The sequence below is a fragment of the Microtus ochrogaster genome, unplaced genomic scaffold (assembly GCF_000317375.1).
Source record: "Microtus ochrogaster isolate Prairie Vole_2 unplaced genomic scaffold, MicOch1.0 UNK18, whole genome shotgun sequence".
NCBI lineage: Eukaryota > Metazoa > Chordata > Mammalia > Rodentia > Cricetidae > Microtus > Microtus ochrogaster.
This window is the reverse complement of record NW_004949116.1, coordinates 1,354,466-1,368,921: the sequence shown is the minus strand read 5'-3', so window position 1 is coordinate 1,368,921 and position 14,456 is coordinate 1,354,466. Positions and strand designations below refer to the sequence as shown.

General features: G+C 36.8%; 1 protein-coding gene across 10 annotated transcripts in view; it reads left to right on the top strand.

The window, feature by feature from the left end:
• The window catches only part of Kmt2c (lysine methyltransferase 2C), a 171,816-nt gene that overhangs the window by 126,089 nt on the left and 31,271 nt on the right, over positions 1-14,456 (top strand). For all 10 annotated transcript variants that reach the window (XM_013353872.2, XM_013353875.2, XM_013353876.2 and 7 more), the window contains 5 exons: positions 663-2,488; positions 3,934-4,045; positions 6,333-6,411; positions 8,033-8,096; positions 9,823-10,055. In XM_013353872.2, coding sequence (XP_013209326.1) covers positions 663-2,488; positions 3,934-4,045; positions 6,333-6,411; positions 8,033-8,096; positions 9,823-10,055 — 2,314 coding nt within the window. The remainder of the gene's footprint in view (positions 1-662; positions 2,489-3,933; positions 4,046-6,332; positions 6,412-8,032; positions 8,097-9,822; positions 10,056-14,456) is intronic.

Here is a 14,456-nt window from a genome sequence, read left to right as displayed (position 1 = left end):
TCCGCCTGCCTCTGCCTCCCGAGTGCTGGGATTAAAGGCGTACGCCACCACCACCCGGCTTTTACCTTATATTTTTGAGGTAAAGTCTTTCATTCATCCTGGAACTAGCCAATATGACAAGACTAGTTTTCAAGTGAGCCTTAGGGATGCTTTTGTCTCCCACCCACTAGAATTATAGGCAATTTTTTTGCATGTGAGAAGGGAATACAAATTGTGATTGTCATGCTTGCTCAAGAGAAGGTCTCCCTCCTTCCCTCCTTGTCTTTCTTTCTTTTTAAATTCTATTTGGGTATGCAAGACACACAACACACGTGGCAGCCAAAGAACTTTGTGGAATCAGGTCTATCCTTCATGTGTCCAGGGAGCCATACTCAGGTTGTTTACAGGGCAAGTGCTTTTCCTCATTGAGCCATTTCACTATCCCAGTTCTGTCTATTTAAAAAAAAATTAAAAGTTTTTTCATATTATGTATTTTGATCATGATCTTCTCTCAAGTCCTCTCAGACTTGCATTTTCCCTGTTATTGGGCTTAGCAACAGTATTTCTATTTATATGTATACATAGAGTAACTTAAAACTTTTTCTTTTCTCATTCCAATTCTAAATTAATCATCATTCCTAATTATTTGTTTTGTGTGGTTTTTTTTTTTTTTTTGCTTTTAGATTTGGATTTCCAGGACCTGGCCATGGTCCCATACCAAGCCAAGATCGCTTCCATGTGCCTCCTCAACAAATACAGGGATCTGGGATTCCTCCGCACATAAGAAGATCAATGTCTATGGAAATGCCTAGACCTTCAAATAATCCACCAATAAACAATCCAGTTGCGCTTCCTCAGCATTTTTCACCACAGGGCCTGCCAGTTCCGCAGCATAACATAATAGGCCAAGCATTTATTGAGTTGAGGCATAGAGCTCCTGAAGGAAGGTCGCGGTTGCCATTGGCTGCTTCTCCTGGCAGTGTTATAGAGTCACCTTCTCATCCCAGACATGGAAATTTTATTCCCCGACCTGATTTTCCAGGCCCTAGACACACAGACCCTGTGAGACGACCTCCTCAGTGTCTACCTAATCAGCTACCTGTGCATCCAAATTTAGAGCAGGTCCCACCATCTCCTCAAGAGCAAGGTCATCCTGCCCACCAATCTTCTATTGTCATGAGGCCTCTAAGTCATCCCTTAGGTGGTGAATTTTCTGAGGTTCCTTTGTCTGCATCTACTCCAGCTGAAACAACACCCGATGCCCTGCAGATAGCCAGTCAACCCTCTGATGGTCTGGAGGAGAAGCTAGACTCTGATGATCCTAATGTGAAAGAACTGGATGTGAAGGACCTTGAGGGAGTTGAGGTCAAAGACTTGGATGATGAAGATCTAGAAAATTTAAATTTAGACACAGAGGATGGCAAGGGCGATGACCTGGACACTTTAGGTAATTTGGAAACAAATGATCCTAACCTGGATGACCTCCTAAGGTCAGGGGAATTTGATATCATTGCTTACACGGATCCAGAACTTGACTTAGGGGATAAAAAAAGCATGTTCAATGAGGAGTTAGATCTTAATGTTCCAATTGATGATAAGCTAGAAAATCAGGGTGTATCAGTTGAACCAAAAAAAAGGGATCAAGAAGAAAAAACTATGGTTCTCAGTGATAACGATTTGCCACAGAAAAAATCCACTGGTACCAGTGAGATAAAGACAGAAATCCTATCTCCACACCCTAAAGAAGAAACAACAAATGAAATGAAGAAAAGTGATGACAATAAAGGTGATACCGACACTCTGTGCTCACAGGCTTCTTTGCATACAGACCGGAGTGAGAGGGAAAAGACTCCTTTGCTGCCCACTGATCCAGACATGCTTGAGAAAAGAAACAATCGGGAAAATGCTGGCTCTGGTATCAGTGCCGTTCAAGGGTCCACTCCTCTGCCTGCTCGGGATGTGATGAACTCTTGTGATATAACTGGATCAACTCCAGTCCTTTCAAGTTTACTTTCTAATGAGAAATGTGATAATTCAGACATTAGGCCTTTGGGGTCTTCCCCACCAACTCTGCCCATTTCACCACCCACTCATGGGTCAAGTTTGCCTCCTGCTTTAATAGTACCACCTGGCCCTCTTTTGGATAATGCCATGAATTCTAATGTAACAGTGGTCCCTAGGGTAAACCATGTTTTTTCTCAGGGTGTGCCAGTAAATCCAGGATTTATTCAGGGGCAGTCATCAGTGAACCATAATTTAGGGACAGGGAAACCTACAAATCAAACTGTGCCTCTCACAGATCAGTCCAGCACCAGTGTCATGCCTGGACCGCAACAGCTAATGCTTCCTCAGACATTAGCCCAGCAGAACAGAGAGCGGCCCCTCCTTCTAGAGGAACAGCCTTTGCTTCTACAAGATCTTTTGGACCAAGAGAGACAGGAACAGCAGCAGCAAAGACAAATGCAAGCCATGATTCGTCAGCGGTCAGAGCCATTCTTTCCTAACATTGGTAGGAAATTCCTTGTGTCTCAAAGTAAATTATTGGGGGCATTAGGGTACATGCAGCATGCTTCTAAGGTCTTATTATTGAAATTTCATTTGGAGTAGAGCACTGAGAATTTTCTGTCTTCTTAAATCTTTAAACTAAAACAGGAATTTTAGATTCCTTCCAGGACAGTCAGCATGATGAAAACTTTGAATTGTGACCTCATTCAATTCAGCTTTTTATAGTGTTAATGGAAACTAGTCCTTTTTTAGTTTTATCTGCCAGTTGTTACCAATGAATCTTTTTTCAGAATCATGAGAAGATAAATTTAAAAAATTATGATAGAAATAAAGCTTCTTGTTGTTTGTTTGTTTTTGTTTTTCGAGACAGGGTTTCTCTGTGGTTTTGGAGCCTGTCCTGGAACTAGCTCTTGTAGACCAGGCTGGCCTAGAACTCACAGAGATCCGCCTGCCTCTGCCTCCCGAGTACTGGGATTAAAGGTGTGCACCACCACCTCCTGACTCTTTTTTTTTTTAAAAAAAAATATTTATTTATTTATTATGTGTACAACATTCCTTCCATGTGTGCCCGCAAGCCAGAAGAGGGCACCAGGTCTCATTATAGATGGCTGTGAGCCACCATGTGGTTGCTGGAAATTGAACTCAGGACCTCTGGAAGAGCAGTCAGTGCTCTTAACCACTGAACCATCTCTCCAGCCCCTTGTTGTTTGTTTACAAGTGTTTGGTAATATTTTTTGGTTTTTGTTTTCCCCACAGAAGTTCCTTTCAACTTAGTTTTGTTGATTTACTAATTTTAAGAAAAATAGAAATCCATGCAGCCCATATTCTTCAGTGCCCTGTCTTATAAGAATTAAAAATCAATGGGCACATATCTGAGGAATATTTTCTTTTAAACAATAATGACAATAAAAGCTTTTTATCAACATTGCAGTACAAATTCCATCATTTGATTCCTTTCCCCACTGAGATGCAAAGAGATGCTCTTTCAGTATCCTCTCAATAGTTTTATTATGTAGGTATATCCTAAAGACATTGGTAGCTTTTCCTTTCTTTTAAAAACTGATAAACTAATTTAGTGGAATTTTTTAGTTTTGGAAATAACTGCAAATTCTTATTCCTTTTGTTGCATCTCATTCTAATTAGCATTGTAAAAGTTTGAACCAATAAGAGTTAGAACAATATACCTGTATATTACTGTTATGATTGCCTATAGACTGACAGACTTGTTCTATTTTCTTAGAGTTATGGATACCTGAAATGTAGCTAAATTCAAGATTAGGTTGTCACCACTTTTGGATTCTCCTATGTTGCATAGAAACATGTAATGATTAAAGAAAATAATCTATAAATTGTGTAATAATTGTGATACTTAAGCTTAGCACTTTGTGTATCTTGAACCATGAACTTGAGCTATGAAATAAGTAATGTCAAAATACATTTCTTCTTTAGATTTTGATGCAATTACAGACCCAATAATGAAAGCCAAAATGGTGGCTCTTAAAGGCATAAATAAAGTGATGGCACAGAACAATCTGGGCATGCCACCAATGGTAATGAGCAGGTAGGTGGGAGTGCTCTTCTTCCTGGGCATGTGGCTGTGCATAGAAACACTGGGATCATAAAAGCTCAAAAATCTATCTTCTGAAAGTGAAGAATATTTAAATTCAGCTGGATGTGATCATACATAAAGTGTTAGGCAGTTTTTTTTGTGGGGGGGAGAATAAACAGAATAAAATAATACACATTGGGAAGACTGACTTGGTCATTGACAATATCAAACTTTTGTGTGTGTGTTTAAGTAAGTATTAGCACTATTAGATTTTTTTCTCATTTGAGAAGCTCAGTGGTTAAGGAAAATGTAATTTCAGTTCTGAAATGAAATATTCCCAAACTGACTTTGGATTTGAGAAGGGGATATTTGGATACTGGTAGTTGAATAATTTTAACACCTAACAGAAAAATGGAATTTGTACCTTCAAGAAGGTTAAAGTTAGAGTGGTTATGTACCCTAGTGGAGTATTTCCTAAATCTTGATCATTTTCCAACTTCAAAAAAAAATTTTTAATACAGTTTCTTTGCCCTACTACAGACATACTGGATGGGGTGTCTAGGGATACTACCTGTATGCTTGAGTTTTTGACTAGCACCTTGAATGGCTCTGTATTGTATTGCTGTTTCTGACTTCTGTCAGAACAGTAACAGATCCGTAATGATCCTGCTGAAAAATTATAAAGGGGAGTATAAATGATTATGGAATTGAATATAGAGTCTGTATAGGTTAAAGATACAGGCATATGTTTAGAGAACTGTGCAGATACTCTGGGTATGATTAAGGTGCATTTTTTTAGGTCAAAATAGAGATAAGTGATTTGTGAAGATTTTCATTACTGAGCAGGATTTATTTATTAGCGCTGTTCCTCTCACGGGGTAACTTTATGGCATAAGTCTTTTAAAGCTTGAAACCTTTGAAATTCTTCTCAGATATATAATAAAAATACAAAATTGAAAGAAATGAACTATATTTGAAACTATATTATTAATATATGATTATATTGATAAGCACTATAAGCAGTAAATTTCATAACTACCACAATTTCAAGGTAATGATTAGCAATGACCTACTAAGTATATGCAACACTTGATAGGAAAATGTGTTTCCTACTATCAAGCATGTAGTACTGTATTATCATTATATTTTAACTTGATAGTCAGAGTCTAGGAAATGCTAGAATTTTTTAGCTTTTAATTTAAGGGCCTCATAATCAGAAATCTAATTGTGTCTGAGTCTGTTAGACATGCAGTAATTTGTCAGCCACATGGTAAGTGTACTTGTGACTGTTCTGAGTGCTTTGCAGAACAAAGATAGTCCCTTCTGAGTGTAGTGTGGTATGTTAATGATGTGGGCAGACAACCAGTGACCAGAGCTATACTAGGGAGAAGGGAGATAAATTAGTCAAACTTTTGAATAAGAAATCACAGATATATACTCTAATATATGTCTAATGACATAAAAGCTTCTTTACAATATTTGGGATATATTTTGAAATCGTATTGTATGTATATCTTTTTTTTTGGTTTTTCAAGACAGGGTTTCTGTGTATGTATGTCTTAACATGTTAAAACAGTCAGTGACTCAGTAGGAGAGACATGTTTTCAAATAAACCGTAATGATTCTGTGGCAGTTATTGGCTTAATTAGAATAATGTTTCTCCAGATGGATTTATCAATAGAGGTTTGTTACCAGTTCTGTTTTTAACTTTAAACTGTGTTTAATCATTAGATATAAATACATATGAGAATGAGTAAAATTTCTTTTGAGATAATTCTTTATATATAAGTGGCACCTCCCCTCAGCCCTTCCACTCAAGCCCCCAGTGTCTTATTCTGTAGCCCAAGTTGGCTTGAAACTCAACCTGGCCTTGAGTTTGTGGCATTCCTTCTTCCTCACTCTCCTCATGAAACATAATAGATTTTTAATAGATTACAATTGGAAAAAAATTCTTAGTTTATATATTGAAGCTAGATTTTCACCATAATTGTATCCTAAAAATATATTGCTCCTGTAAGAGCACAAGCTCTGGATGGAATAGCTTAGCTGACTTCTTATGCAGTCCTCATGAAGATAGCTGCCCAATCATCCTGAGCTTTCATCCATAGTGAAAGGAAAGTTCTGGGTGCATACTTGATGAAGTTAAGGGAAGGGCTGTTGAACACCATGAAGATGGTTGTAGTAAGTCTCGGGCGGAAAACATTGCCACTGCTCTTCTCTTCCTTAGAAAAGAACATTACTAGGCACCTATGTGACTGGTTCTCAGCTCATCATTTGATACTGTGTGATTCCTTTACAGATTTCCTTTCATGGGCCCATCAGTGGCTGGAACACAAAACAGCGAAGGCCAGAGCCTGGTGCCTCAAGCTGTAGCTCAGGTAATGCTGCTCAAATCACTCATTTATGGAGGATGCATAGATCTATGTCTTACTAAAGCCAAATCATAGTGAAGCCCCTCCTAGAAAGGAATAGGGACTAATCTTCTGGCAACACAATTGAAAACAAATGTGTTGTTGCTGTGTAAACAAAAGACAGATTATAAATACTACAATTTCTGCAAAGGACTTGCACACATTAAAGATTAAAAGTCACTTGGAAGGAGACTAAGTGCTTTGGGCTTCTGGTTTTATATTCATTTATAAATCCTGAAAGACATTTCATAGCCTGTTCGTTGTAATTATCCCATCACATTTAAAATGTAAAACTGCTGACAACAGGGGAAAATGTCTGTAATTGTATTATGTATAATCATTCCATCAGATGACTTTGACTATTGAGCATTTATAATCAACTTTAAGTGTAAACATTGATGCTATGTTCATGGTATCAAGTCTGAGAACAATAACTCTTTTCATGTGTTACTTTCTGTGTTGATTTTTAAAACATGTATCTGTTTAGTACAGGTGAACCTTTTTCTGTGTACTTTTGGGATTATCATCTACTCTTCCCATTATAATTTATATTTTTTATACAGATAATTCTTGGCTTTTTCTTATTAAGGGAGAAACACCCTTTGACGCACTGGAAAGGCATAAGCATAATTGAGTTTTTAAAATTCTCAGTTTTCTGTGAATTCAGGGTGCACTTTCAGCAAGTTTTTGAGCCATTCTTTACTGCTATTTCAAATGTTACACCAGCTCTCCTGCAGTACTGTAAGATTGAAAATGCCGGGGCTGGAGAGATGGCTCAGCGGTTGAGAGCATTGATTGTTCTTCCAGAGGTCCTGAGTTCAATTCCCAGCAACCACATGGTGGCTCACAGCCACCTATAATAAGATCTGGTGCCAACTTCTGGCCTGCAGAGACACATGCAGGCAAAACATTGTATATATAATAAATAAATATTTAAAAAAAGATTGAAAATGCCATATTCTGACTGTTGAACACAGCTCATGTCTAACAAAACTTGTATCAAATGAGTAAATTTTTTTTTCCCCACGGTTCTATTTACCAGGTTCTTGTCAGGAAATTGTGACATTGTCAGCTATTTAATCACTGTGAAAGAAGTAAGGCAGTAGTTAGAACACAGGACTGACATTATAATGAGTGCATTTTCTTTTATATGTATACTACATTAATTCTTGCTATAATTGGCCTTTTGCTATGTAGTACTATTTAGTGATTCTATAACACATTTATGAATTTTTTGACCAAAATAAAAACATTTAGGCATCATCAAAACATCAAATTTCATGTGAATTTTTAGCCTAACCATGACAATATTTGATTTAACCTCGTATTATATTTAAGATGAATAATTTATTATTTGTTTTCCAACAAAATATGGAAAATATAGTTCAAAGATAGAAATAAATGTTCAGATATTAAACCGTTGCCCAACTAATTTATTCTAGTTTTATAAGAAATGAAAATTTAATAGATGTTTTAAAAAAATTAAAATTTTTCTATTTTTTTTTTCATTTTTCCTGCATTTTGAAGTTTTCCCCCCCTTAAACTGAAGTATGGAATTAAACATATTTGTAAATTTTACTTATTTTAGGATGGCAGTATAACACATCAGATTTCTAGGCCTAATCCTCCAAATTTTGGTCCAGGCTTTGTCAGTAAGTATAAATCTAATAAGTTACCTGTTTTCTGGGGGTTGCTTGTTTGACTCTATCTGTGTTGTTTGGAAACCTCGGAGTTAGTGTAGGAGTGTTACCATAAGCCTGAGTGCCTCCTCTTTTACCAGCGTTCACTGTCCTCTAGGCGTCTTTACATCAAGGCATGTGTTTTCATTGCTTTTTTTTCTGCTGTGCATGAAGAATTAGTTAGAAATAAATACTTTAATGCAGGAAAATCATCTTTCCTATTTTCTTCAACATTGTTGCTCTTTTTAAGGTAGATATGGCACTTTCCAATCAATAGACTTAAACCACGTTTGCTCTCATGACAGTCTGCCTATGACAAGGACACTAATTGGGGAAAAACAAAGGGAATATGTTTATAAGAAGCTGGGTTGTAGCATGGTGTGAAGGTCACGTGTGCAAAATGCCACTGAATCCTTCTAGCTGTCCTTAGGGGTCCCAAGGTGGTTCAGGATAGCATTTAACGTTCCCTCAAACTGAACCTTTCTGAAATCTTCAGACTGTTTAGCTAACTTTTTTCACCATTATCTTTCATTTTGCTCACCTCTGCTCTCCTGGTTCCAGAAACCAGAAAGGCTTTCCTTGCGGTAGGTCTCATTCTACCAGAAGCAGAACTTCTGAAACCTTGTGAAAAAGCCTGTTCTTGACAAATGCCCTTCAAATTTAGTGCACTAGATTGCACATTCATACATATACTAGAACTTTTGGGTTTAGGAACAAACCCAAAGTCTGACCTTTTGAAATTCCCCCGCATTAATTATGATCATAATTTGAATACATATTTGTATTAAAAACAAGTAAACTATTATAACCAACTGGCTTTTTCTGGCTGTATTGTGCCCATTGGATTTGGTTGGATCTTAATGTATGACTATATTCTGTTATCATTGATGTTATTTTCAGCTAATGTCCTTCTAGGATTGTGATTTTCTTTGTCTTGTAGTCAGTGAAAAAGGAATACTCAGAATTTTTCACTACATGAGATGACCTTTTTTGGAGACTTGGCATCAGTGGAATAAAATACTCTAAGAGAACAATGAGGAAATATTAGTATGAAACAAAGATGTGGGGAGAGGCATTAGCAGTCTTAAGAGTTGAGGAACAGTTTGGTTGGTTACCTTTCACCTCCCCTGGTAGACATAGAAATTACAAAATTAATGAGTTAGTGTTTTCAACTCACATATTTCCTTTATAAAAATGTAGATTTCAGATTGCTTCTTTCTAATGTTTTCTGGGTTTCACCTCCCTGTAATATGTTCCCCCCCACACTAAGATACAGGGTAGACAGTATCAATTGAGAGAAATCAGCATGGGAAATGACTACCTAATCCATGCTCTGGAATTTAGTGGGATATATTTTTCTTGCCTCTATGTTCTGTAAAACTGAATTAATAAAATGCACATACAATTTAATATTCAGTTTGGTTTATGGATTAGATAATTTGATGGTTCTTTTGGAAGATCGGAATTGCAGAACTTATAAGTATTAAGTTAACCAGTGTTTTAATCAAGCATTCTCTGGCTTTCTTGAATAAATGCTTTTTCTAAAAGCTGATACTTTATAGTTATGTAGGGCTCTAATATTTAGAATTTTGTTTTCAATTTTTCTTTTAAATATTCTTACAAATGAACTTGTTTAACTTTTAATAATCTTGAACTCTTTAGAAAATTAACACACTTTTAATTTTGATTTTCCCCTCAGATGATTCTCAGCGTAAACAGTATGAAGAATGGCTGCAGGAGACTCAGCAGCTTCTTCAGATGCAGCAGAAATACCTTGAAGAACAAATTGGTGCACACAGAAAATCCAAGAAAGCTCTTTCAGCCAAACAGCGCACAGCCAAGAAGGCGGGGCGAGAGTTCCCTGAAGAGGATGCAGAGCAGCTCAAACATGTTACTGAGCAGCAGAGTATGGTTCAGAAACAGCTCGAGCAGGTACTAGACAAGTTTTTAAATGGATGGAAGTCATTCATCATTGAAGAGCTGTTTTGTGTGGCATTTATTCAATGGCTCAGGGTTTTATTTTATGCTGTTATGGCATGCAAATTATACTACACTAGGACCTCTTAATACCTGAGGAAGTAGCTGTCTGGTCCTCTCTTAGTGATGCTTGCTTCCGTTTACCAGCCTCCTGATTGTCAGTCATTCAGTGATCCTGGAATGGTTGGATAAAGTAGCTATTTCAATTGTACTAAGAAATCACTGCATCAGGTATGGTGGTACACACCTCTAATCCTAACACCTAGGAGGCAGAGGCAGGTAAATTTCTGAATTCCAGGCTATCCCTATCTAAATAGTGAGTTCCAGCCCAGCTAGGGCTACATAGTAAACCCCCCCCCGCCCCAAACACACATACACTTTATTTTTTTTAAAGAAAAGAAAAAAAAATTAAGTCACTGTACCATACACATGCTCTCAAATCATTTAAAATATCATTTGATAGGTTAACGCTAACAGAGATACTTTATGTTGAAATGAGAATCTGATCTGACAAGTACTCGATTGCCTCCATGTTTATCTTTACCATGTCCTTTGGTCTCTGATTTCTAATGAAAGTTCATATATAGCATTTGAATGACTATAAATATGGTTGGTGTTTTTGCTTTTTCAAGGCAGGGTTTCTCTGTGTCGCCCTGGCTGTCCTGGAACTCACTCTGTAGCATAGGTTGGCCTCGAACTCACAGAGATTGTTTCCTGAGTGATGCACAATTAATAAAAGCTCAGAGACAGAAATTGGGGTTAAACCTAAAAGTCAGAAAAGCAAAGCAGCTATCCACTGGCTCTTAGCTCTACTTCCATCTGAAATGACAACCCTGTCTCCAGGAATCTCAGAATGAGACTGTCCGAGAACTGCCTCCTCCTGTTTTATAATTGTCTCTAGTTCTGGGATTAAAGGTGTGCACCATTACCACCTGGTTTCTATGGCAAACTAGTGTCACTGCTGGGATTAAATGTGTATCATTGTGACTACTGGGATTAGAGGTGTATGCCATCGTTGCCTGGTCTGTAAGGCTGGCCAGTATGGCTGTTTTACTTTCCTGCTCCTCAGGCAAGCTTTATTTATTAAAATACAAATGAAATGCCACTATACTCGAGTGCTAGGATTAAAGGCATAGGCCATCATTGCCTGAACTTCATACTTTATTTTTATGTTTATTTCTTATTTTCATCTTAAGAATCATCATTAAGTAAAGGATAGAGCAATAGTTTGGTGGTACCTAACATACATGAGATGCTTAGTTTATTCTCAAGTGTCTTCAAATCACTAATAGTAAACTTTAATCCCAGCTCTCAGGAGGCAGAATTCTCTGAATTAGAGGCTAGCCTGGTCTACAGGTTAGCCAGAGCTGTTACACAGAGGAACTCTGTCTTCAAAACAAACAAACAAAAACAGTAACACAAAAGAGGAAAAGAAAAAAACTAGAATATCGTGAAAAGGTGTAGACAGAAGTTTCTGTCCCTCTGAGTTCCACAGCTGTTCAGTCCCAAAAAAATACACAGAGGCTTATATTAATTATAAACTGTTTGGCCTATTATCTTAGGCTTATTATTAACTAGCTCTTACAACTTAAATTAACCACTAATTCTTGTCTATGTTCAGCCTTGTGACTTGGTACCTCTTCTCAGTGAGGCATTCTCATCTTGCTTCCTCTGAATCTGGCTGGTAACTGACTCTGCCTTTCTTCTTCCCAGAATTCTCTTAGTCTGGTTGCCCGCCTATACTTCCTGCCTGGCTATTGGCCAGCCAACATTTTATTAAACTAATACAAGTGATAAATCTTTATAAGGTACAAGAACATTGTCCCACAGCAAAAAGGGACTTATTTCCAAAAAAAATGAAACCATTTTGCTGTTTTCTTTCATTATATACCAGGTATTTCTAAGAATTGTTTAAGGTTGAAAAGAAAGTTTTAAAATTACTTTGAATTTTAAAAGTTTAAAATGAAGTGTTCAAGATGAGTCCATAGCTCACTCAGTTATTTACCTTAATGCATTAGTACCATAGGGTTCTTATAAATGTTTATAGGCTAGACACAGTGGCACATACTTGTCCTAGCTAATTGAAAAGGCTGAAATGGGAGAATTATTTGAGTTCAGTACCAGCCTATGTAACACAATGAAATCCTATCTCAAGGAGAGAAAAGAAAAAAAGGCACCACCTCCCACCACCAAAGTTTTGGGATAATTAAAGAAAATTTAGTGTATTGTAACAATACATAGTAATAAAATGAATGAAACTGCTGATACATGTGTACAACTTGTATTTCAAGAGTATTACATTGAGCAAAAGGGGCTATTTCCAATAATTTATGTAACATTGTAATGATAAGGGTTACAGAGATGAACAGTATATTAGCAGTAACTGTGGAGAAGATAGAGTTTGATTCTAAAGAGTTTTCTATTGATTACGGTAATGACTATAATTTCTCTATGTACTAATAATGCATAGATTTGTACACCAGAACTTAAACTTTGCCTTTGTTTTAAGTTGCAAAATATAAAGAAATCAAAATATTATTATTAGAGGCAGACAAGAGATTCATAGTGAATGGGTTCATAGAAATAGAAGTGTTCCCTGTGTAATGAAACACTCCAGGAAACACCTCTCTCTTGTTTTATTTGACCTTGTCTACAACTTGAAAGTATTGTTATCATCACCACTTGATACTTAAAAGAAACTGGCAAGTTTGTCCAGGCCAGGTTACATGCTTGCTCATTAGTTAACTGTTAGATGAGTGCTTTAGACTCAGCTGTCTTTGTCCAAGACACAGATGTCAGCACAATGTACCTACAACATGGTAATTATACTGTCTTCATTGATTAACAAACTAGGACTACTACAGAATAAGAACTTCTTTTCTCTTTAGATTCATTCTCTGGACCTGTGTTCATTGATGGTAAATACTCTCTGTTTAAAGCAGATAATTACATCATATTTTTAGTCTTTTTTTGCTTATGATGAATATTATCTCAAAAGTATTTTGCTGAGTAGAACCAATATAATTTTGATGAAAGTCTAGTTTTTTTGCAAATCAATTAATGAAATCCTATTTATGAGATAATGTACTTTATTTGAAAAATTAGGCAGGCTCATACTTACCACATGGTTGTCTGTAACACTTTGTAATATCAGTAGGAAAGTAGTTTATAGATTTTGTTTGTGTGAACTGGAGAATGAACCTAAGTCTTTGCACTTACCAGTTGTCTTAGTTTCTTTTCCTGCTGCTGAGTCAGTAGTAATTTGTAGAAGGAGAAGACTGCTTGTTTGTTCCTGGCCGTCCAGACCAGAATAATCACACAGAAACTGTATTAATTTCAACTCTGCTTTGCCAATAGCTTAGATATATTCCTGACTAACTCTTATATCTGAAATTAACCCATTTCTATTAATCTGTATTGCCACGAGGCTGTGGCCTACCAGGTAAAGTTCTGGCATATCATTCTCCTTTGGCAGCTACATGTTGTTTCCCTGACTGCCTACTCTCTATTTCATGCCTGGCTTTGCTCTGCTAAGCCATGGACCAGAACAGCTTTATTCATTAATCAATAAAAGCAACACTTACACAGAAGGACATCTCACATCATAACTTAAGGAAGAAAGATTTATTTTATCTTATCTGTTATTATAGTCAAGAGAACCCTCCCCAAGACATACCCAGAGGCCCATCTCCCAGGTGTTACTAGATTGTCAAATTGACAAGCTAACCAGTATCCCAGATAAGCACTCTAACCCTGAGTTTTAATCTCCACCAATAGAAGTTTTTAGAAGTAGTAAGAAATGACACAGACAGGATTTGAGATAACTTCATTGTATAAAGGTGCTTGTTTCCAAGCCTGAGAACCTTAATTTAATTGTTGGAACTCATAGTGGAAGGACAGAATCAACCCTAAAAGTTGGCCTGAATTCCATGCATATGTGTGTGCACATTCCCAATCACATTCTTCAAATGTCAGAAGAAAGAGTACTGGGTTAAATATGTTAATACAAAGTGTATACAGTGACTGCTTTTTAAAGTGTGTGTGTCACTTTGTAACTTTCTTCCTCAGCTTTGTAATGAGCGGGTGGGTATCCTCAGAAAATGCATTACATCTTCACAGTGTTTGTCTAAAAGAACAAATTAATTGACCTTTGTAATTATATATTAAGAATCAAAGAAAAATAAAGCCAGGTATTATGGTGCATGCCTTTAATCCTAGCACTCAAGAGGCAGAAGCAGGCAGATCTCTGAGTTTGGGGCCAGCGTGGACTGTATAGAGAGAGACCCTGTCTCAAACAAAACAAAGGAATCTAATTAGAAACTTGAAAATAATCACTTCAGAGCTTAGACAGGTTTC